The 26,396-nt window shown below is 35.5% G+C and overlaps 1 protein-coding gene across 2 annotated transcripts in view; it reads right to left on the bottom strand.

The window, feature by feature from the left end:
• Positions 1–26,396, bottom strand: part of LOC150092662 (patatin-like phospholipase domain-containing protein 2) — a 93,626-nt gene that overhangs the window by 16,955 nt on the left and 50,275 nt on the right. For both annotated transcript variants that reach the window (XM_090414563.1, XM_090414564.1), the window contains exons 5-6: positions 9,256–9,373; positions 3,447–3,641 (exon numbers count right to left, since the gene is read on the bottom strand). In XM_090414563.1, the coding sequence (XP_090270689.1) occupies positions 3,447–3,641; positions 9,256–9,373 (313 nt within the window). The remainder of the gene's footprint in view (positions 1–3,446; positions 3,642–9,255; positions 9,374–26,396) is intronic.

Genomic DNA, 26,396 nt, shown 5'->3' with positions numbered 1-26,396 from the left:
ATGTTACCACAAGTATTAGGACACCTTATATGCCATGCAAATTTCAGAACCTACCACATGCAAATATTCAGGGAGTGCCTGCAGTCTAGTAATAAAAGGTGGGATGTGCTGCATGTTTTGCACTGTACTATATGTACAGATGCCACGTTCGGCTGAACTGTTCCAATGTGGGATAGTAGTAGTTAGGTGTTACATTAGTGGTCTTTCTATCTGTGACATTGCTACCCATCTCAGTATACTGAAATCCACCATTGCTTATGTCATTCACAGATGGAAAGTTGATGGTGATGCTGCAGTAGGAAAAATGCCCTTGGGAAGCCGCTGACACTCACTGACTGAGATCGACAAGCTGTCTCAGAATGTTCAAGCATCCCGCAAGTAATCAGCAGCAGACCTTTTAGTCAACCTGAAAAATGCTGTAGGGACATCTGTTGGCACTAGCTGTCTACAGGAAGTTGCATGCTTTGCATTACAACTGCAGAACTGCTGAGAACATGCAGACATCATCCCCTCAACACCAAATGACATTTGGACTGGTGGCTTTCACACCATTCCTGAACCATAGATGATTAGAAAAGGGGGTTTTGTGAAGCAGTGAATCATACTTCCAAATGTTTCACTCTTATGGTCATTATGATCTGTAGATTACCTGGGGAACGATTCTTGCAGGACTGCACCAACTATCAAGTTTGGTGGAGGCTTGGTAATGGTGTAGGCATGCTTCAGTTGGATGGGGCTTAGTCCATTGGCGGATGTGCCCAAACCATGATCTGATGGATACCTGGACATCTTCATACTTCCGATGCTATGGAAGCATGACCCTTGCGCATTTCAGCATGACAATGCCTTTAGCATACTGCACTGTATGTTCAAGATTGGTTTCCACAAAACAACATTGAAGTGTTGAACTGGCTGGCTCAAAGTCCAAACCTCAAGCCCAATGAACATCTTTGGGACGAATCAGAATGCTGAATTCACTCCAGACAGCCACTGTTATCAGCATCTGAAATGGGGGGTAGCTTTGCACAAAGAATGGAAGGAAGAATATTCCTGTTGAGACTTATCAGAAATTGGTTAAAAGCATGCTTCAGAGTAGTTGCTGTCATTATTGAGGCCAAAGGCAGTCCCACTCGGTACTCAAAATATAATTAAAAACACTTTTTTTTTTTTTTTTAATCACAACTAGGTGTACAAATACAGTAGATGCCACTTATTGTGATTCACTTTGGGACAGTTGCTTTTCGATAACAATAACTAGGTGATAACATTAAGCAAAGGATATAAAAAAATGCATTGCATCATTTATTTCAATTTATTATTATGAACAATATTTAATTTATTGTTATAAACTTTTTAATAAGCAATAACATAAAATTTATTTAATAAAAAATCTAGTGTTGTCTGTCCTGTGTTTGAATATAGTAGTTCATAAATAAATTGCTCATACTCAATGCCTTTCGAAGTTTGTTGCTCTATGTTGCACACCTTGACGAAGTATTCGTAGAGCTTCTTGCATCTGGGCATTGGTTGGAGGAGCTTCTAAACTTTGTTCTTCTATACTTGCATTAGATTCACTTTCTTCTACTAGTTTAAAGTTCTTATCGAAAGCAGCTTGACATATTTTCAACACTGTCATTGTAGCCACCACTTCAATGTTGTTATCAATATCCAACCAATTTTCAAATTCTTTTGACATACTGCCTGGGGTTTTATCAAAAATTTCATTTCTAAGATATTAAAATTCTTCAGAAGAAGAAGTTACAGAGTTTGTTTTAAAAAATCTGCCATTTTGGAAGCAGTTTTCAATTAGTCTTCTCTGAGACTTGCTTTCATGATATTTCTACCAAATGCAATGCATCAAGAAGGCAAATCTTTTTTGCAATTGCACTTGCATCAGATTGGTCTTTTATATAAAGTTCAGCTATGATTCTCGCTTGAATTTCCCTGCAATAATAAGCTTAAAAAGTGTCTGTGATGCCATGCTCACATGGTTGAATTAATGTTGTTCAAAGGCAAGAAGATTACTTAGATATTCTTTGATAATAAATTGTTTGTGTGTGTGTGCAGTGCAGTTGTCTACTAACAAGATAATTTTTCGCTGTAGGATCCCACTGAACTAACCAATTGTTGAAAATGGCATTAGTCATCTTAGCATTTGCACTAAAACAGTAGTCAACAGGCAAACTTTTGACACCTTTAAAACACCAAGGATTTTTACTTTTTCCAATCACTAGGGGCTCTTGTTTCCCCTTTCATATTAGCACAACAAAGAACTGTCACTTGCTCTTTTGAAAATAAAAGTACTAAATCCTTGTACTTTTATTTTTAAACAAATGAAATGCCTGAGCATACTCAGGCATTACACAAAAATAGAGTTCTGTTTTGTCTGTATTGTAAATCTCCTTGGGATAATATTCAGCAATAATTTTTGATCACTCAGTCTTAATCCATACATCAGCTGATAAAAAAGCAGCACTTTTTTCTTCACCATGAATATGCTTGTACACAATATTCTTTCACTTTTTCCACCTGTTAAACCATATATCAGTTGCAGTAAAATTTTCTTTGTCCATTGTTTTTGCAAGTTCTTATGCCTTTTGACACATCAAAGGCCCATTAATCGAAGCATTCTTTTCACAAACATTGCTAAACCAATTTAATGCTGATTCAGATTGAGTATCGTTACCAGATCAGACTCTCTTCCGAACCATGTTCTCATTAGTAAGAGTTGAAGTTTCAATGTTTGATCTGTTTTTTTAAGATCTTACTAATGAGAACATGACTAGCATTTTGGGCAACTTATCATAGCACTCCAAAATTCTTTGCTTTTCTTGAAAAAAATCTTTTCTTTAAGTGCTCATTAAAACAGCCCTTAGCATTTGCTAAGGGCTGTTTTAATGAGCACTTAAAGGCAAATTCACTTACTGAAGAGAGCATGAAATAAACTCAAAAAAATCGCAATTCAACTGTATTTATATCCATTTGCATTAGCCTGGAAGATAAGATTTATGGAAGAATAAGATTAAAAGAAGATTAATACAAAAGTCAAATTTCGACAAATGTTTTTTGTCAAATTTTCTCCTGATTAACCCTTAAAGTTCTTAATTCTGAGATGCAAAAGGCTAAACATTTGTGGATTTTGATAACAATAACCAGAACTTTGATTATAATAGATAGATTATTTTTAATTCATTTTAGATGGTGTGTTTTAGGACAGACTGATTTTGATAACAATAGCCAATTGATAATATTATCGCAATCCCAATAAGTGCTTATTCTACTGTATTTTTATCAACATAATGTATGTGAAGAAATATGAAGATAAAAATACCAAATTAATTTTTCTAAAAAAGTTATGAAATTTATAAGCAAGTTATTAAATATTAAAGTAAAACTTAAAAAATATTAAAGAAATTTATAAGGATTCTGCTCTAGGAAGTGCTAACCATTGACTACAGATTCTGGAAGACTATCTAAAAGTGCTGTTTGACGGCGATAGCGACAATCAAGGCAGTCATCATAACTGTGATCACTATCTAAATCACTGATGAGAGATTCAGGTTCATTTTCCACAACAGGTTCTGTATCAGAAACAAATATGCTAGACTGGACAGCCAAACATCTTGTACATGATATCAAATCTGAAAAAAAAAAAAAGATTTTTACATAATAGTTCAAAAGTAAAATTAGTAAAAAGAGTAAATAATAATAAAAAAATAGCGAACATGTATTGGTTATTTAAACTTCTCAAAAGACTAGAAAACCTCTTCTGCATCTAAAAAAGCAGTTAGATGATTTTGTAAAATACTGCTCAAAAATAATGAGAACTCTTTTAAAAAAATTAAAGTTAATCACCGTCAACAACAAAGTGAACAGTGGAAGAAACAGTTGCAGAGATGGTGAAACCAAAAGTGGATCTCATAAGAAACTTTAAAACAATTCAAGAAAAAGAACATTAAAGATTAGGAGAGATTTCTGTAGAAATGGAATAGGATAGAGTGAATGCAATGAAATGAAGAAGCAGTTAGAAGAGAAAAATTAAAGTGGTTTGAGAAACAGGGTGAAGATATCAATAAGCATTATGGCAAATACAAAAGAGAAATATACATGATCACAAGCATCAACAAGAAATGGAGCCATAAAAGATGAAAATAGTGAAATCTTGATGAACACAGAAGAAATAGAGAAAGAGAGAGGTGGACAATATGCTGCAGAGTTATAAAAGATACAGGAGAATGCTGGTGTCCAGAGGAGATCAACTGATGAACTGAAGGAAATATCACTACCAAGCACAGAGGAAGAGACATATACTGCAGTACAAGGTTGTAAAGGCAGTGAAGCATTTGAAGAAACATAAAAGACTCAGGAATGAGATCGCTGGAAAGATGCCATCATCTCATCACTGAAATACGGTGATGAGATGATGGCAGATGAACTATACTGGTTGTGTAACATTGTATTTGATGAAGAGAAAGCAACATAAGGACAAGATCAATTCTAATATCATTCACAAAAAACACACTTCAAAAACTACAACAGTTGATCTAAAGTTATGTGGGAAAAGTATTTCTTCTTCTTTGTGTCAGCTTGTTGCATCTCCAGTACTTCACTGCAAGTCAATTTTATGTCGGCATGCGATTTAAATAAACGAAAATTTATAGAATTATCAAGTGAGGTAAACTCAGTGTACAATGGTTTACTTATGTACAACAACGTCCGATGGTTAAGTTGTGGGAAAGTTCTTCAAAGATTTGTTGAGTGTTTAGATGAAGTCAGACTTTTTTTTACATAATGAGAAAATCATTGAAAAATACAATTAATTAATGAACGTTGAATAGCTTTCGAAATTAATGTTTTTTACTGATTTGTGTTTACATTTAAATGAATTAAATGTTAAACTGCAAGGTGTTAACAAGACAATTATTGTCATGTTTGATTTAATCAAAGCATTCAAAGCTAAATTACCAATTTTTAATCGTGATGTTATTTCCAATACCTTCCGATATTTTCCAAATACAAAAAAATTCTTTGCAGATCTAGAATCCCATGAAAAAACAGATCAAGTTAAATTGACAAAAGAGTTTTCTACAGTTATTCAGTCAATAATCAACAAATTTTCTTCAAGATTTATGCAGTTCAGGCAATTTGCAGAGACATCAAAATTTATTTTGCATCCGGACACAACATCAACAGATAAACTCAATTTGGAGATTTTCGAGTGGCTGAATTTGGAAGATAGAAATGCAACTAATCGATTTTCAATCTAGTTCTATATGGAAACAAAAGTTTGTCGATTTCAGAAGTGACTTGGAAATAATGGAAAATGATCAATTATTGGGTACAATTAAAAAGAATGCAGAAGAGGAAATATTGAGAACTTGGAATGCCATTCCTGAAACCTTTTGTTGTTTAAAAAAAACTAGCAATGGCTATATTATCAATTTTCTCCTCTACATATGCCTGTGAGTCATTATTTTCTGAAATGAATTTTATAAAAGACAGTTTAAGAAATAGAATGACTGATGAATCTAGTTCATTCAGTCTAATGAACTAGAATGAACTAGATTCTAGTTCATTAGAATGAACTAGAATGAACTAGAATTTATTTCATTTCTAATAAAAGAAATGAAAAATATGAACCTGATATAAAGCATTTGGCATCTAATGTACAACAGCAAAAATCTTATTAATAAATTGATATATTGATATTGATAAATTAATAAAAGGTTGATATTGATTTGTATACAACAATGTGTATGTCAAATTATAAGTTCATTTTTATGAAATTCTATGTTAATTTTTAAACTTGTCTCAATAAAATTCTGCAATTAATTTTGTATTAATTAATGTTAATTAATTAATTAGTGTTGTATTGTGTAAAATTTTGGCATGCACTGGCACGTCAGCAACTCGATTTGCAAACTTTTGGCACGTGGACATAAAAAGGTTCACCACCACTGAGTTTGACCATTAGATCAATATCTTTCCAGGAGAAGATATTGTATGAAAAGATATCCTAATAACTAACTCGGCATGGGCTTCAGGGAAACAGAGACAATGTAAGAAAGCGAAATTATGTGAAAATATAATTAAAATGCAAGGAAACCATTGAGGAAAAGTTTATATATACAAGAAGGAGCATTAAAAAAAATACATTATTCTGCAAGGTAAAACATAAAAAGACTGATTATAAAAGGCAGGTTCTTACACTTGCTAATCTCAAAATGGTCTCCCAAATTTTTAGCAATGTGATGCAGCCAAATTTAAGTTTAGCTAATATTGTAGTGCTGTGGTAGATACAAAAATAGTCTCTAATTTAAGTCTATTTCTGTAGAGGAGAGTGGATTTTTTCAACTGGATCTGATCCATATTCATGGCATGGTGTGCTGCCCTAGAATGACTAGTGTAGAAGAAGGATATGTTTTCTGTGATCCTCCAGACAATTCTTCCTGTTTGCCTGAAATATTTCAGCTTGCAAGAGATACTGTAGACCACCAGAATGGTCAAGATGGCAAAGATCTTTAGGTAAACAGATAAGGATAGCAGCTAATTTTTGGTAAGGCCTGAAGGATGTCTCTATTTTAAAAGAAAGTGTGCAATTTTTTCTGAGGTGTCCCAGATTTAGGGAATGGCAATGGATTTTTTGTGTTCTGGATTTTGGGAAAAGAGGACTGGAATAGGCAGAGAGCTCTGTTCATTTTGTTAAGGAGGAAGCCATTGACTGAAAATGTGTCCTGAATGCGATTGATTTCAGTCAACAGGCTAATGTGGTCCATGCTCTAGCTCTATTTGATAAGGTTTTGTAACTTTACTAACTACTAAACAAAACCTACTCAACTGGTAGGTACATTCACCATCAATCGTTTTTCCTAATAGTATGGATAGATTTTTTTGTAGACTGAAGAGGATAAGGATCCATTTGGTAGCCATGTGACTAAAGTTCCAAGTGAAAGTAGACAGTTATTTTTTTCCTTTTCAATAGTGAAATGAATCTTTGGGCATTAGCTGTTGAGGTGTGTTAAAAATGTTTCTAAATGTATTAGTGCCATGTGGCCGAATGAAGAACAAGTCATCAATGTAGCATAGCCATATTGTGGGGGGGGGTTAAGAAGAGCAGAGTTTAGAGGCCTAAACTCTGCCCTAGATATATTAGAAACATTTTAACATACTTCAACAGCCAACATCCAAAGATCCATTTCACTGCAAAATTAAAAATCAATAACTGTCTGCTGTTCCTTGACATTAGTTACATGTCTAATACGAAATGGATCCTTATCATTTTCAGTCAACATAAAACCTACCCCACTGGTAGGTACAGCCACCATCCAAAACATAGCACAAATATGAGGTATATTTTGGATGGTGGCTGTACAATCAAAAAATATACAGCTACCATCAAAAATATACCACAAATATGACTGATTTCAGTGAAGAAGATAATTTGGTCCAAGCAAATGGTTCTTACTTTGTTAAGGTTTTGATACCACCACTCTTCCCAGCAATATGGTGTTATCAAAACCTTAACAGAGCTAGAACCATTTGCTTATACCACATTATCCTCTCCACTGAAATCAATCATATTTGTGACATATTTTTATGTCAATGGCTTCCTCCTTAACAAAATCAACAGAGTTTTATGCCAAACTCAATACTCTTCTCCAAAATTCACAAGAAAAAATCCATTGCCATTCCTAACATCCAGGGCACCTCAAGAAAAAATGACTGTATTCTTAAAAAGTATAACACTCTTACAGGTCTTACCAAAAATTAGCTCCCTTTATTCGCTTACCTAAAGATCCTCACCACAACCAATTATACCACCCTGGGGTCTACAGTATTCCTTACTCCTGCAAGCTTAAATACTTTATATAAATTTATTTAGTTAATTAGATTTAAATTTTGGGATATGGAGGCTTTTCATAAATAAGTATAATTAAAATAATAAACTGGGTTTTATTAGGTTTCAGATAATTATAAATATAACAAAACCTACTAGTTTTGCCACTACAACTTGCGACTTCTGAGCAAAAAATACATCAAAATAAATGCAAACAAACTAAAACATTACTAAAATAAACTATGTAGGAACCATAACAACATAAACCAAATGAAACAGTTGGTTCACATGCAACATGACACAAATTAGTTATTGTTAAGTATGGAGATAGTTGGCTGAAAATCAGGTGTTATGTGATTTCCAAATATCACAAAAGGATTAATGCTTGATTCCTATTAAATGTGTCTTGTAAAAAGACAATCATAGTAGATTCTTTTATATTGTGAGTAGTAAAGTTGTCTTCAATGTAAGGCATGGAATATCTCACTCAATGTTATGGTGCATGTGGGAAAAATGAAAAGCCAGTCCTGAGCTGTCTTCTCTGACATCTCCAATGTGTTCTGTCTTATTTCAAAACTCCTCAATGTCTGACCCACGTAAGAAGGACCACAAGAGCACGGAATATTATAAACATCAGGATGTTTGTGAAAAAATGACAATCTACTACAGTCATTGTTTTCATAAGACACACATAACAGGAATCAAGGATTAATCCTGTGTGATATTTGGAAATGACTCATCAGATCTTTTGATATATCAGACTTCAACTTTTCAGCCAACTACCTATACAGAATGCTGAACAGCTAAACTCGTGTTATCTGCTGCACGGTTTCGATCAGTTTATATTGTAACAGTTTATGTTTGTGTTTATTTTTATGTATTTTTACCCAGAAGTCACAAGTTATCATGACAAAATTAGTAGGTTTCATTATCATTGTAATTATCCACATCCAAATAAAACTCAGTTTTTTTCTAATTAGTTAATTATTAGCTTCAGTATTCTGTTTTATTCTACTAAACATCAATATGAGTAAAGATGAGAAAAACCAGAAATACGGGTGGTATGATGAGAAGCCAGATGAATACACTCATATGGAAAAGAGAAATCAGCCCAATATGTTAATTACCCCCCCACACACATACATACAGGGAGTACAGAGTTACTGTAAACTAATTTTCAGATGTTTATAGTAGTCCTTATCAATTATGAGAGATTTTCTTCTTTTTTTTAAAACTGGTATGAAACTTTTCTCTACCTTTGTTTGAGAGAAAATAGGATGAAGTACTTTCCTACTTTACTACATATTACGAATATTTAGACATCGTAAAATAACAGTTTCTGAATATTTTCTAACTGATTAATAAAAGTATAATCGAAGCTTAAATAAAAATATCATGCATAGAAAAAAAGAACTTACCATTCCTTTGAAGAAATTTTAATGTATCATCAAATCCTTGCTGGCATATTTTACTCAAAATTTCAGGATGAGGAGGAAATAAAATACGGGCAAAACGATAGATATTTGCAGGAGTTATCTGAAACAAAAACAATTATTCAAACAAAAGTTTTGTAATTTTTGTTTATTATACTATTTGATTAATGTTGAGCATGCTGCATTAATATTTTTCAATATAAACTTATATTATACTCAGCATTTCTGAGTATAAATGCTAGCGATCTTTATCAACAAAGATAGCATTTATACTATCAACAAAGACAGTATAAATGCTATCTTTGTCGATAAACTTTGAGTCCTCATCCATACCCCCAGAAATGGCACTGATGTGCATGGAATGACCTCTCATGCATGGAATCAATATTAAAAATCTGTATACAGTTTTACAGTGTATAAAGTCTGTATACTCTCACTAGCAATAAAAAATTCACTCAACAATTGAGAAAAAAATTTCTCAATTAATTGAGAAATCCCAATTAATGCCCCTTGGTATACAATACTATACAAATTAAATTCAATATAGAAAACCATCTGCTATAATGAATGGTGTGTGGTCCCTACAAGTTTTCTAGAGTGAATGTCAACAGTATTGTGATAACTGACTTCTAACCCAAATTTTTTATCTTTCGGATCTAACTTTTTTTTTTAGGAAAAGTTTCAAATACTAACCAGAAAAATTAAGATCTTTTAAATATTTAAATATGTGCTCTCCAATGAAGAATGTATTTATAACAGCAAATTTACATCAATGGAAAATAACAGAATAATGGTAGATGTTATTTACCAAAATGTGAACTTTTTTTAACAATAATAGGTAATTTTTATATTAGTATATTTATATTCTCTTTCACTGACTCACTCACAGAGTGTACTCAGAAGTACTCTTCTATGAGTAGATAAGATCATAAGACTGGTTCATTACAGATTCAAATCTAGGTTTCTTTTCCCAAAACTAAGAGCTAAATTAGATTAAAATTGTAGTTATAGTAGTCCTTCTCCCTTATCTGGAAAATTCCAGAAATAAACAATTCATAAGTTTTAAATGGGATGCTGTTTTGAGTAGTGTGATGAAATCTTGCATCATCCCACCCGGGATGTGAATCGCCTGTTTGTCCAGCATATCCACTCTGTACTGTATACACTACCTGCATGTTAGTCATTTAGTAATGTCTTGTATATTAGATCAACTGTCACGATACTGCAGTGCATGTGTTCAAGTAACTCTTATTTTACTTAATAATGGTCCAAAGCACAAGAGTAGCGATGCTGGCAATTGGGATATACCAAAGAGAAGCTGTAAAGTGCTTCCTTTAAGAGAAAAGGTGAAAGTTCTTGACTTCATAAGGAGAAAAAAAAAAAAAAAAAGCATCCTGCGGTTGTCAAGATTCCATTCACATAACTTTTATTACAGTATATTATTATAACTGTTCTAATTATAATTATTATAATATTATTAGTTATTATTATTTTATTATTAGTTATTGTTGTTAATCTCTTACTATGCCTAATTTATAAGTTAAACTTTATATAGGTATGTATGTACGTATAAGAAAAAACAAGTATGAGAGTAGGTATACTATTTGATCATTTGGCTACTATTCTCACTAATGAATTTTTATAATATACAGGTATACAACCTGTATATTATAAAAATGCAAGTAGTTATATTCTTGTTTTGTTTTTTTTTTTTAACCCGAGTGTATGCAAATAAAAGTTTATGCATGAAGTATCTTCACAACTATATTTGCATATAGAGGCTACTGATTTCACATCGAGTGCTTCAGTAAAATAGTTGTGAAGATACTTCATGCAAACTCTGGTTTGAATATGCTTGGGTAAAGGATTAAAACAAGAATATAATTTCTTATCTATAATAAACTTTATATGCTGCAAAAAACTTTCTATAAGTGTAAAATCTTTCAATGGATAACATTTATAATAAAAATAGTGATAAGTCAAACAGATATCAATACAGGCAGGTGCACATCTCTATGTACTATCAATGGACTGTGAAGGACTTTGCTGAAAGTAGTAATATTATAGGATGCCATATCCATTTAATACCCAAAATCAACATTTGATGAAAATGTGAGAGGGCAGCACCTCAGCAAAGAAATGCACAAGAAGTTAATGAAGGAACTAAAGGGTGTTCAGAAACAAAATGTGGAAATGATCATGTATTAATGGTTGGATATTATGTAAAATGGCTGCACAGCTAGTTTCTACAGAGGTGCAGCTGATATTGAGGTATAAACAAAAATCAATGTCAGAATACATTATACTTACAAAAGAACATGCTGCATGATCTATAGTTTTTTTTTTTGATGCAACTCCCACCCATAAAAGGTTGTAAACCTATAGTATATAAGATCAGTACTGTGGGAGGGTTAAGGATTTTTTTTCTCTTTGCTATTATTATTAAATTTTATTTATTTTTTACATATTCCCTGATTTTTTTTTTTTTTTTTTTTTTTAAACAGAAACCCCCCTGATTCAGAGATCAAATGTGAAACAACTTTTTCAAACCACTTCAGGCCTCAAATAAGCAAGATAGTAGTCTCACAGAAGGTGATGAAATTAATATCCCACCTAAAGACAGACAATCACAAATAGTCATGCCTTTGCCAGGATTCGAACTTGCAGCCTGTTGGTTAGGGAGCAGATATGCTAAAAAATCAGCCAACCAGAATGGTCTGGAGATGTTCCTTGAGGTATAAACTCAGACCTTTGGATGTAGTATCTAGAAGGATGAATGCTAACAAATCTGGATAATGCAATGCTTTCTACACTGTGGCAATTTTACTGAATAGTCCCATGACTCTTCAACACAAGACACATGGAGAAAGACAGTGAAATGGTTTCAGGAAAATGTGGAAAACTTTCTTGGCCAGCACAGAATCCTGACCTTAACCCAACAAAACACCCTTGGAATGAACTATAACATCAGGTGAGTAACAGAACCAGTGCATTCAACAATAGTAAATGGAATGGTGGATCATGCAAAAGACAGAATAGACCAAAATAATTTATTTGTATTATCAAAAACTGGTATGCCAAGAAACATGTGATGTTATCAGGGCAAAAAGAGGTCCATATATTGAGATGACAAACAGTTGGTATAAATTTTAAATATTACAATGCATTAAAATCCATCCAATCAAAGCAGAGTAGTTTTGAGTATAGACACATTGCAAAACATATCTAAAAATTAGAAGAAAAAGATAATACTGTCCTGTAAGATTTAAATTTAAAAAAATCTTTGCATAAATGTCTTATTTTGTATTCTTAGTCTATCTATCCCAATGGCTTTAACAGGCCTTTAAGGCCCACAACCTTCCAAGCATGCTTGGATTTCGTAACCGAAATACGAGGATAGAATGGTCACTCCTATGCCTCAAGGTATTCTTGGCTGTATCCCTGTGTGTTCACGCGGCCGGTTTGCCTGCTTGCGGGATGAAAAACACCAGATAAACTGGCGGAAAAAACCCTACTGCCCGCGCCCAAGACCAGCTAACTTGGCTATGGCTGAGGAATATCCTTCAGCTCCTCACGTCTCCGACGGGAATCGAACCTACGACACTCCTTCCCCAGGCATATGGTTGTGAAGCGCAAAGCCACTAGGCTAACCGCGCGGACTTTGTATTGTTAGTACGTGACATAAATTCAGCCTTCATAAAGTTTATGTGGCAGATATAAATACATTATCTCATTTATCTTCAAAGAATGTAGTGTAGTTACATTTTTCTCCATCTTTTAAATATTTTTAACATACAGAAATGTTACTTAACTGAAAACATTGTCATCAATTTGCTGATATTTATGCAATGGATGCTCAAGGCTTCTATGACAGCACAATATGATTAGGTGTTAGCATTATTATTAATCTCCTAACTCAACAACTTTCCTCCAAATTAGTCTATTACTTGTCAGAACTCCAATACTGTTGTATTTAACATTTCATGCTTCTTAGGCACTTCTAAATGAATTGATCCAGCTAGACCATGCTCTTCCTCTGGGTTTCCTTTCCTGCTATTAAACACCTGTTTTGCTAAACTTTCCTCACCATTCTGTTTATGTGGTCATACCATTTAGATCAGATGTGCTTGAACATTCTTAAATGCCAACAATATCCAGTTTCTTCTTAACATCTTCATGTTAAATGTAATTATGCCATTGATATCATCTGTTCACTCCAATAATTTTTCTCAGACCTCTCATATCCATGGACGTTAGTCTTTGATCAAGTGCTTTATTCCTAAATCAACTCTCAGATCCATAACTTAAAACTGGTTTGAACACTGTCTTGTCTACTGCTAGTTTGGTGTTTTGGCTAATTTCTCTCTTATTCTATATAGATTTATTCAACTGGCTTCCTAACATACCAGCTTTGCTAATTCTGTTGTCTATTTCCAAATTTAATTTGACATCTTCACTAAAAATTGTGCCTAAATAGCTGAAATATTTTACTTGTTCTATGGGCTTTCCATTGAGAATGCAGCTGAAGTTTCCTATTTCCCTGCCTATTTTCATAGTTTTGTTCTTTCTGTTGCTGATTTTCATGCCAAATTTGTTACAGCTGTTATGCAATTTAGCTAGAAAACACTGGAAACTTGCACTGTATATATTTAGAAGTACAACATGATCTACACAAAGCAAAGTTACTAGGTGATCCATATAGATGATGAATAAGAGTGGAGATACTGTGCATCCTTGTCTTACCCCTGATTTTACATCAAACATCTGCAATTTTTTCAACTCTAACTGTTGATTGACAACTTAAATATAGACTATGTATTGCTCCATATAATGTTCCATTTACCACATGTAATGGTAATATTTGCAAAAGCTTTTCTCTGAGCACTTAATCATATGCTTTTTTCAGATCTACAAAGCTTAAGTACAGATCCTTATCATATTCCGATGATTTCTCAACAATTTGTCATAAAGTAAATATCTGATTTAACCCTCTATTTAGTCGCAACCAGTTTGTTCATCAAGTTTCTCAGCTCTTTTTCAAGCATGCTTGCATAATTCCTACCTGGAACAGTCAGTAGAGAAATTCCTCTGTAATTCTCACATTCAGCTTTATTCCATTTTTTATAGATGGGAACTATGAGAGCTCTACTACAATCATCTAGAATTTGACCTTCTGACCAGGCCCTCTGAATTATGGCCCTACAGACATCTAAGATATCCTTATCTTCGGAGGTTTTTCAATATCCTCCAGAACCTTTTCCCACCTTCCTAATATTTACTTTCTATAGTCTTACCAAAGTCTTCCCATGACTTTTGTTTAGCTACTTTCAAAACGTAGCTCAGCAATTACATTTTCTCTGTATTCTTTTTGTCAAGTACTGCTTCTTTAATATGTTTTGTTCACCATAGGGTTCTTGTTTTTTAATCCTTTGTTTTCAAGCCATTTCATTTTTTTTCTTCAGTAATTTTTGTATAGTTCAGTTTACCTGTAAAAGCCACTCAACTTTAATTATTTTTAAAAACTTTCTTATATACACAATTCTTTTCAATGTGATATTTATTTTAACCTACTTAGAACTAAATGATGATCACTTCCACTTTTAAATCCTCTGTACACTCTTGTATCCTGAACCAGCATTGATTGATTGGTTTAGGGTTTTATGGCACAAAGACAGCAAAAGTCATACTGCACCAGGATACAGGTTACAGCAGTACACAAGGTGTTGGTAGGTAAATATATAAATAGTTACAAGAAGATAAAATAGCAAATAGTATATATGTATGTACAAATTTTAGTATTTACAATGCTGTATTTCTGCATATACAAATCCATCAAAATGTCTTTGAATAAATTAATATTTTTTAAAAATCTAAAAGTATTGTGCAATCTCAGTATGATAACATCTGGCTGAGTGTATAGGGCTCAACCAAATAAGTAAAAATGTAATTTCACTCTTCTGTGAAGTGCTCTCACTCCACCATAATATGACTAATGGTAAGATGGGTTTTTATTTCCCACACATAGGTGGGCTATTAGCCCTCAGTAAGTAAGAATGTGCGAGATGACTGTGACCTATGCTGAGCCTAGCAAGAACAACTTCCTCTCTTCTGTTCCTATGCTGACTAGACTGCCAGTGCTTAATCTCATGTAATTTGTTTGTCAGTGCTTCCAGCCATGAGTACTGCCATTGTGCAATTAACTTTGATTTTAAAACTTGTGTGTGTGTGTGTGTGTGTGTGTACTCAGTATAAGGGACTGTCAAACATTAGATCAAGAGAGAGAAAGAGTATGAGCTGATCTAGCAGCTGCAACGTCATTTCCCTTAATTCCAATGTGGCTGGGAATCCAACACAACCGAACATCAAAATTAAGGGTCTTTATTTTGTGTAAGAGTTGAAGCACTTCACCAAGCACTGGATGTGGATTATACACCAGAGAGGAGACAGCCTGTAAAGAACTTTAGGGTCTACATAAATTATACACTTCTAGTAGGAGTTTTCTTTGATATGTACTAGTACAAGCTGAATGGCATGAAATTCTGCTGTATAGTTAGTGCAATCGGGTGGTATATGATTAGAGATTGTAATGTTAGGGTACACAGTAGCACAGCTCTGATCTTGAACCATCAGTATAGATTGGGAAGAAATCAGAGTGGGCTACTTTGTGTGCAATGAACAATTGAAGGTAGATGAAATCTTCTGTAATTGACAAAGTGAGAAGCTGCAGGATGTGGTACAATCTTGCCATGAAGGCAGTGGGGCACTCAGGATTTAATCTTGGGGGAAGCCGAGTTGAACGGATAAAAATATTTTAATGCAAATTCAATAAAATTCATTAGGTGATTATAAAAATTTATTTAAAGAATAAAATCCAGTTGTCTTTTCACAAAGCTCTTGAATTACTTCAGTCATGGTTACATTAATCTCTCTGTATATGTATAGCAAAGCCAATCCATTCAATCGTGATTATGTCATGGTAGATTTTAAATAGGTTTTTAAAAGATGTAAGGTACAATGACCTTTCACTGATGCATGCTGTTACTGGAAGCATTGCAAATATTTTTAATAAGTTATAGATGTTAGGATATATCATTTTGTCACATTTCAAAACTGGATCAACGGTATCTTTGCATAGAGATATTGCAAACAGTTTTTCAAATTGTTTATACCACAACTCGGTCTCAGGAAGACCGAGCGCTACTTTGTTCGCCTTGTGTTCACAGCAGCTGTGATTCCTAAGAGCAATAGGTATTCCCACCTTATGTGACTGCTAATTCATAAGTAGTATAGAAATAGAAGACACGACACAACATAAATAAAAAAATTAATTTTAATTAGGAAAAGATTTTTGCAAAATTTTCTAGTATCTTTTTTTTCTTTTTCTTTGGGGAGTGCAAGGATCCCTTGCTCCCCCACCTCTGGGTGTGCCACTGCATGGAGAAATACTGTTTTGTTTGGTGTGGGTAATGTTTGCAGCACTCATGCCAGGGGCACGCTGGTAATATGTGCGATGCACACAGGTGCCAGGATAGTAAAGGCACCAAAGATTTCAGGCAAGGAGGAAATACTTAAAAAATATATTATTAATTAATTATATCAAAATAAATTACATTTTTGTTTAAATTTTAATTATATTTTATAGATTTGTCTTAACCAAATTATTTATAATCACTTATTTGTTATTATTCCTTAAGATCTTATTTTATTCTGATCCTAGTTCTAACAAGTGGTTTAGCATAAACAAGTAAAAACTTGAACTTGCATGATTTTACTGTTTACAGGATGACGCATGTTTGAATTTGTTTAATCTTGTTCACACTCGCATTCGCTCTAAGCATATATAAGAAAATCTACTGCAGTTTTTAACTTTATTCTATATTCTGCTGTTATCAGCAGAATGTAGGCAACATCTTGCAATGTACTTGAATCGTCACGAGAAAAATGTACATTTGAACAATTACAAAAAATGGACAGAATTAATTACATCCTTAAAAAATAAAACTTGTATTGATCATTTGCAACAAACAGTTTTACATAATGAAAGGAAACATTGGCATGAAGTTATGAAAAGAATAATTTTTGTAGTACACTCTTCATGGTAAAAGTAATAAACTTTACGATCGCAACAATGGCAATTTTTTAAAATGCATTCAGATGTTAGAAAAGTTTGATCCTTTTATATCGGAACACATGCAACGTGTAGCTAATGATCCTAACTTTAAAAATATGCCCTCCTGTTTAGGAGATAAAATTCAAAATGAAATACTCACTTTATTGGCATCAAATATTAAAAATAACGTTTTTATAAAGTGTTTTTTTTATTGGGGGGAGGGGTATAGGGGCGCCAACTAAAATATTGCACACAGGCGCTGTACACTACTGGCACGCCCCTGACTCATGCCAATAGCCTCTTTAATGTGCATACCAAAAGGATAAATGGCAGTCTGGCATGTGTAACACAGGACCTCCCAATGTAGAGCAAAGAAATTAGTCTATGTAGGGTGATCTGAAAGGGACTTTATTTTTCAGGACATAATTAAGAGACATATATTTTCATCTAAGAGATAGAGGGGGTTCATTTGATTCAACATAAAGGCTTTGAATGGTAATGTGTGAAAAGCACTGGTAGCTAATCTGATATCTTGATGAGGGACCAAGTCCAACTCCTGGAGCGTGATCTCCCTTGCAGAAATGTAACCCTGGGACCCATAATCAAGTTTCGAACACACAATTGCACGAATAAATGTAGTGTAAGGAACATTGATCAGCGCTTGGTATTCCACCTAGTGATGATGCTCTCAGCAGTTTAGAACGTTGTTGACATGATATTTCTATCAGGACATTGCCAGAACGTAGTTCCTTTACTGTTTTGGGAACATTAGCCCTTATATACCCTTTTGAATGAAAAAGGGCAACATTTTCCCCATTGGGTTTTCAATTGTACCATGGATGATTAGAAAAACGAGTGCATTTATACTGGTATCACAGCTTTTGTTTCTTGCTTCTGTTGTTGAAAGACGTTACTTAGGTGGGGCTTTGTTAGATCCTCTGAAACAATTGAGGATGAAGGATTCATGCTCAAGTGGTTTTTGGTTCAGTGCCAGAGCTTCCCACCCATCATGGAACCACACAAGGACTCTCCAGCAAGCAACGACTGCAATCAGAAGTATAACGCCAGGATTACTGAAGATACCATACTAAGCCTTGAGCCCAGTCCCTGGATCAATGAAAAGGAGGGCACTAGTAGGTCAAGCGCTACGGACGTGTTTTGAAGAGCTCCTGATTCAGATAAGTTTTACTAGGAATAATTAAGTATATATGCATAATTGTTTAAGTAAGAGCGGCTGTAAACGTTGTACGCTACCGATATTATTAGTGTGGGTTTTTTTTCCTTGCTTAAACTAAATACGAAAACGTTAATATTAGACCTAGTAACCTACAGAGAAAAAAAAAAAATGGCGGCGGCATTGTAATTCCATGATTTTAATTTGGATTTCAGTCGGTTCGTTAAGTGTGAGGTCTGTTATATGTATTCCTTTGATTACATAAATGATTTGTGGATGTTTAGTGTAGATGGAAGAAGGGTGTGTGCGAAATGTGACCTGAACGAGGAATTGGTGAATGCGAATATGAAGTTGATGACAGAAAGTGCTAGTACCGATTGTGTCGCGAGTGCACGTTTGAAAGAGAAGGATGGTGAGAAAGACAGGCAAAAAAATGTTAAAAAATCAGGAAAAAATAAAAAGAGTGATTTGACAACCGTAACGGAGATGTTAAAAGGGACGAAAGTGAGGCGGAAAGAAACAAAATTGAGAGAACGAATGAAAATAGAAATCGCAAGTAAAAAAAATCGAAAGAATGAATGATAGCGAAAAAAGAATGACTGATGGCGAAAGTTGGACGCATGTTGGAACGAAAGTACAGAACCAAAGAAAGATGAATGACAGTAAAAGTGAGAAGAATGATAGCGAAAGTTGGACGCATGTTAGTCTGAAAGTACGGAAACAAAGAAAGATATGTGAGAGTGAAAGTGAGAAGAATGATAGTGAAAGTTGGACGTTTGTTGGATCGAAAGTATGGAAACAAAGAAGGATGAATGAGAGGGAAAGGGAGAAGAGGGGGTCGAGAGTTAGAAAGATTTAATGATAGAGAGAATGTGTCACGAGGTTCGGAAGGTGAATTGGATTGGATGAAGCAAGAAATGAAATTAAGAGAATTCAGGTCAAAACTATTAAAATAAATCATGATGGCATGAAAGAGTTAACAAAAGATGAGCGAGTGGCATTGTATGGCGACTCCATTATTAAAGGTGTGCTAGAGGATAAAATGCACAAGGTATGTTTGCCAGGCGGTAAAATGAGTAGAGTGATTGAGGCATTGAATATGAGGCAGGAACGAGCAAAAGAGTTAACTGTATTAATTAGTACAAATGATTTGAGAGAGAACAAAGAGCATGTCAAAATGAATGTCAGGAGACTGCTTGGAAAGATAAAGGAGAATAGTGTGACAGGAAGGGTGGTCAGTGTGTTGCCTAGGTATGATTGTGGTGAAATGAGGCGGAGAGAAAGGATTATGAATGATATTCTGGCTGAAATGTGTGAGGAGATGGGAGTACAGTCTGTTAATGTGTGGAATGAGTTTAAGTACGAAGTGAGCTGAATGGGAGCGATGGACTGCATTTGAGTGGTTATGGTGTGAGTCGCTTGGAGAGACTGCTGCTGGAAAGTGGAGAAGTGAATAGAGAGAATGAATCAGATCGAGAGGGGAGTGATGTGGAAGAGCAGGAGAGTAAGACAGGAGAGATTGAACGAGTGGAAATGAATGGGGAAGTGCGTGTTATGAGTATAGAAAATGAGAGAATGGGTGTGCAAGAGGAGCAGGGAAACGGGGAGGCTCAGGGTGGACAGGGATACACAGCGTGAGAAAGGTGGATGCTCCAAGAGGAGATGAGAGCATGTGTAGGCAGGAAAGTAATGGGATGATCAGGGATCAAAAGGAAACAGATGGAATTGCAAAGGGTTCTAAAATGAAGAAGCAGAAAGGGAAATGGCCCCAGTCCAGCATGGAGAGATCACATTGAGTAAGTGGTATCAGTGGAACTAGCTGTAGATCCAGAAATGAGTTGTGTTTGTATACCAATGCTAGAAGTATAAGAAACAAGGCGGATGAAATGGTTGCACTAATTGCGTCTGTGCACCCAGAGATTGTCGGAATAAGTGAGGCATGGTTAGATGAGGATGACATTGTGACAGGAATAGAGATGGTAAGGTATGATGTGTTTCGTGAGGATAGAAGGGGTAAAAAGGGAGGGGGAGTGCTATTGATGATAGAGAAAGAGTTATGTCCATACAAGGTAGAGATGCAAGAGGGAAATAGGGCCAGTGGTTTTGAGGCAGGGGTGCTTAAGGGTCAAAGCTGTATAACTGAGAGGAGACCTCCACATAGCCTTTAAAGGAATGCGGAGAACCGACCAGGGCTTCTGACCTAATGTCCAATCCTCACCTTCTCGTGGTGCACCCTGTTGGGTATCTACTTGGATACTGAACGGACGAGGATGGGCTGGCAATTTGGGATTTAGCCGACCAAATTGTATTCTTATTGGTTAAACCAAAATATAGAATGATGGTACAACATGACAAAATTTCATGCCGGCTGGGGCGTTGCCCGGTTAAACAAGGCCCCCCGTTGTTTTCGCCAGGGAACCAGGGCGAACAGCGAAAAGTCAGCTACTGGAACAAATCTGAAAATAAACCCCAACTCAACATCACCAGAGTTAAAGATCGGTACAATCAAAGTAAGAAGCCTGAATGGCAAAGAAATGGAGCTAGCTGAGGAATTAGATAAGTACCAGATCGATATAATAGGGGTGACTGAAACAAAAAAGACCAAAACTGGTGAGATCTTTCTGAGCAATAAATACAAAATGTTATATTCAGGCAATGACAATCAAGGAAAAGAAGGAGTAGCCATAGTATTCAACACAAAATACGAGGCTAATCTTCTTGAATGGCAGTCAGTCTCAAGTAGAGTAATGTGGGCAAATATGAGAATGGGGAACTGGACAATGAGACTTATTTGTGCCTATGGTCCCACAGAAGGTTCTACTAAGGTAGAAGTGGAGGAATTTTTTGAGGCTTTAGAAAAAGCAACTGACACAATGAAAAATGAAAAGTTGGTCCTTGTTGGGGATCTAAATAGCAGAGTAGGAAATGATTGTGAGACATACAAAAATATTTTGGGAAAATTTGGAGAAAAGAGCAAAGCTAATAATAATGGCAAATATCTGTTGGATTTCTGCTCAGGACATGGACTGGTTATTACTAACACCATGTTCCAACATAAAAATGTGCACAAATTCACATGGAAAGAAGAGGCAAGGAATAAGAAAAGTCTCATTGACTATGTTATTGTTGATAGTGATGTTTTCTCTCTGGTGCAGGACACCAGAGTGTACAGAGGATTTGAAATTGGAAGTGATCACTATTTAGTCTTGAGCAGGATAAAATTGAATTTCATATTGAAAAGAATAACATGTAAGAAAGTTTTAAAGCGAATAAAAGTTGAGCTGCTCTCAGATGTGAGCTGTAGACTAAAATACACAAAGATTATTGAAGGAAAAATGAAAGAGTTTGAGAACAGGAATCAAACCTTGGAGATTCAGTGGCAAACTCTGAAGAAAACATTGATTGATTCTGCCAGAGAGGCATGTGGTGAGGTTGTTTGTAAGGATAAAAAAATCAGAACTCCTTGGTGGACACAGGAGGTTAAAGAGGCAGTGAAGGAAAAGAAGAAAGCATACCAAAAGTTCCTGTCAAATAAGTCAGCTTGTGCTCTTAGAGAATATAGAGACAAATGCAAGAATGCTAAACACTCTGTAAAACTAGCTAAACAAAAGTCATGGGAGGACTTTGGCAAGAATATAGAAAATAAATATCAAGAAGGTGGCAAAATATTCTGGAGGTTGTTGAAGAAGCTTAAGGATGGAGGAAAGAGTGCTATAAAAGGAATTAGAGATGATAAAGGTGACATGAAAACGGGAGAAAAAGATATCCTTGAAGTAGGAGTAATTACTTTGAAAAACTGCTAAATGAAACAAGCAGTGATAACAGCACAGTGGTAAAAAACACTGACCAGGCATGCAGTCAGGAATACATATCCATACTTGAAGTAGAAAAAGCCATCAAAGGCTTGAAATGTGGAAAGGCAGCAGGAGTAGATGATATTCGACCAGAAATGCTGAAGTATGGTGGTATAAGAGTCTTACAGTGGCTGCACTGCATAGTTCAGAAAGCCTGGACAGAGGAACGAATTCCCGATGATTGGAGTAGAGCTCTCATAGTACCCATATATAAAAAGGGAAATAAAACTGCATGTGAGAATTACAGAGGTATTTCCCTACTGAGTGTTCCTGGCAAGATCTATGCAAGTATACTTGAGAAACGGTTGAGAAGAATTGTGGAAGAAAAGCTTGGTGAAGAACAAGCTGGATTCAGGCCAAATAGAGGCTGTCAGGATCAGATCTTCACTTTACGACAAATAGTCGAGAAAGCATGGGAATATAACAAAGATCTGTATTTAAGTTTTGTCGATCTGGAAAAGGCATATGACAAGGTGCCAAGAGAGAAGCTATTCAATACGCTGCAGTTATATGGTGTCAATGGGGCATTATATCAAGCAATACTTAGTCTTTATTTGAGTTGTAAGTCAGCAGTTCGAATTGAAGGAAGTACAGGAAGATGGTTTAATGTTAAATCTGGTGTGAGACAAGGATGTACATTATCCCCTCTGTTATTCATTATCTATATGGATCACATTATGAAGGAAAGTGGTATTAAACATGATATCAAAATTGGAGATGTTAATGTCAGCTCTTTGCTTTATGCGGATGATGTTATACTTCTAAATAAATCCGCTACAAGTCTGCAAGATTCTCTGACTAAATTGAATAGCTCTTGTAATAGATATGGTATGAAGGTCAGCAATAAAAAGACAAAGACAATGAAAATAGGCAGAATCATTGAAAATGTCAACTGTGTTGTGAATGGAGAACCTGTGGAACAAGTAAAACATTTCAGCTATTTAGGCACGATTTTTAGTGAAGATGGTAAATTCAGTATAGAAATAGACAACAGAATCAGCAAAGCTGGTATGGTGGGAAGTCAATTGAATAAATTCATATGGAATAAGAGAGAAATTAGTCGGAACACTAAATTAGCTGTATACAAGACAGTGTTCAAACCAGTTTTAACTTATGGATCTGAGAGCTGGGTCAGAAGTAAAACACTTGACCAAAGACTAGAGACTGCAGATATGAGAGTCCTGAGAAAGATTATAGGCATGAACAGATGGCATCAATGGCAGTATCATATTAAAAACGAGGATATTAGGAAAGAACTTGACATTGTCAGCATCCAGGAATGCGTTAGCAGAGCTAATCTCAGGTGGTATGGTCACTTAAACAGAATGGGCGAGGAAAGATTAGCAAAACAAGTGTTCTCTGCCAGGTTGGCAGGAAAACGTCCGAGAGGAAGACCAAGATATAGGTGGATTGATACGGTACAAAGTGCTTTAGACGATAGAAATATAAGATCTGATAATATTGGAGTGTTGACAAGTGACAGACTGATTTGGAGGAAAATTGTAGATAGGAAATTAATAATGATGTAATTTTTTTCATGTAGTACTATGATATCCTGTACACCCCTTGAGGGTACATGGCAGGAATTTGATGATGATGATGATGGTTTTGAGGCAGTATGGTGTGAGATAGAGGTGAATAGAATCAAATACTTGGTGGGATGTTGTTATAGACCTGGTAATGTGGATGGTGGTGATAGTGAAATGTATAGTCAAATAAGCCAAGCAAATAAGAAAGGAGTGATCATTATGGGTGATTTTAATTATGGCAATATAGACTGGAATGAAGAGATAGCAACTGGAAGTAAAGAAAATGAGTTTCTTGAGTTTTTGAGGGATAACTACCTCAGACAGTATGTAACAGAGGGCACAAGAGGATTAAGGGTCTTGGATTTGGTCATCTCATCAGAGGATGTAATTATCAATGAGGTATCAAATCATCCACCAATTGGTGAAAGTGACCATGAGGTGATTACTTGGGTGGTTGCCAGCAGTGCAAGGACCCCTGTGAAAAAAGGGTATATGTGAAACTACAAGGGGGGGGGGGTGATTATGAAGAGCTCAGGAGATAGCTTGCAGGTGTAGCATGGAATGAGGAGTTAGCTGGAAAAGATATCAATGCAGCTTGGGAGATTTTCAAAAAATATTTAGTGGATGCAATATCTAAATGTATACCACGAATGAGAAGGTTAAATAAGGTAAGTGTGAGATGGATGAATAAAGAGATTAAGCATGCAATACACAGAAAAAGGGCATTGTGGAGGCAGCATAAGAGAAGTGGAAGTAACCAATTTCATGAGGTCTACAAAGACCAGGCAAGGAGGGTGACTTGGTTGGTGAGAGTAGCTAAAGAGAGGTATGAACAGCAGTTAGCTAATGAAGCTAAAAAGAATCCTAGGGAGTTCTTTCGATATGTAGCCAGCAAAAGAAAGAATGATTATGGAAGGATGACATTGATTGGAGGAAATGGTATAAAGACAGCAGATGCAGAATGTGTGGTGGAGATACTTAATGAACAGTTCATAAAGATCTTTCAATCTTGTGAATGTGACTTCATGGAGAGATTAAGAGCAGTTGATGATGGGGAGGAGAGACTGACTGTAAGTGAGCAAGAGGTGTTTGGGGAGTTGAGTAAACTAGATGTAAATAAGGCTGTGGGACTTGATAATATATCACCGCGTATTCTGAAGGAATGTGCCAGAGAGTTGACACCTGCCTTGACATATTTTTTTAATACGAGTCTCGCACTTGGTCAAGTCCCTAAAGAGTGGAAGGAGGGCAAGATTGTGCCACTTCATAAAGGAGGTGATCGAACTCAAGCATCAAACTATAGGCCTATCTGTGTGTCAGGTGTTGTGGTTAAGTTGTTGGAGAAGCTTGTGAGAACTAGGATCCAGAGTTGGGTTGACAACAATGGTATAATCTTTGATGGACAGCATGGATTTGCTAAAGGGAGGTCGTGTTTTAGTAATCTACTTACTTATTACAATAAGTGACTGCTTCCTTGGACAGAAGGATACACAGTAATATACTTGGATTTCGCAAAAGCTTTTGATAGAGTACCTCATGATAAGTTGATAGTCAAACTAGAGCAGATATGGTTGGATATTAGATTAGTGCATTGGATTGGAGACTGGCTATCTGAAAGGTATCAACAAGTTGTGTATGGGGGTGCAATATCCAGGAAAAGGAAAGTCACTAGTGGAGTGCCTCAGGGATCTGTTTTAGGGCCATTACTATTTAACTTGTATATTAATGATATTGGTGAAGATTTGGATGGAGATATTCAGTTGTTTGCAGATGATGCAAAGTTGGGACAAACCATAAAGAGTAGTGAAGATGTTGTGGCCTTGCAAGAAGACTTGAATAAATTGAGTGATTGGGCAAGCAAATGGGGATGTGAGTTCAATGTTGCAAAATGTAAGGTTTTAAAATTTGGAAAACAAAGATGGGATGCAGAATTTATGCTTGGTGAGAATATATTGTTGGAAGTAGAGGAAATAAGAGATCTGTGGGTGATAGTGGATAAGGATCTAAAATTTAGGGGACACATCGCCAAAATTGTGAAGACAACACAAAGACTTCTGGGAATGATGCAGAGGACACTGTAGAAGTAAGGAGATTCTTATCTGTTTAAGGCTTTCATTAGGCCACATATGGACTATTGTGCCTAGATTTGGTCACTGGGTTTTCAGAAGGATGAAGAGATGTTGGAAAGGGTCCAAAGGCGACTGACTAAGGTAGTTTCTGACCTCTGGAATATCGAGTATGAGGAAAGATTGAAAAGATGTAATTTGCAGAGTCTAGTGGAGAGAAGGAAGAGGGGAGATATGATAGAGACCTACAAGTTGGTAAGGGGTTGTTATAGGATCAATGGTGGAGAAGTTCTACAGAGAATAGTGGGAGATCAGGGGAGAACCAAAGGTCATCCCTGGAAACTGTATAAAGAGGGTGTGAGTAGGGGAGTGAGAGGCAGGTTTTTTTCGTGC

This window comes from Typopeltis vanoorti, chromosome 25 (genome assembly GCF_054136105.1).
Source record: "Typopeltis vanoorti isolate ZY-2024b chromosome 25, IOZ_Tvanoo_1.0, whole genome shotgun sequence".
Taxonomy (NCBI): Eukaryota; Metazoa; Arthropoda; class Arachnida; order Uropygi; family Thelyphonidae; genus Typopeltis; species Typopeltis vanoorti.
This window is presented reverse-complemented; position numbering and strand designations above follow the sequence as displayed.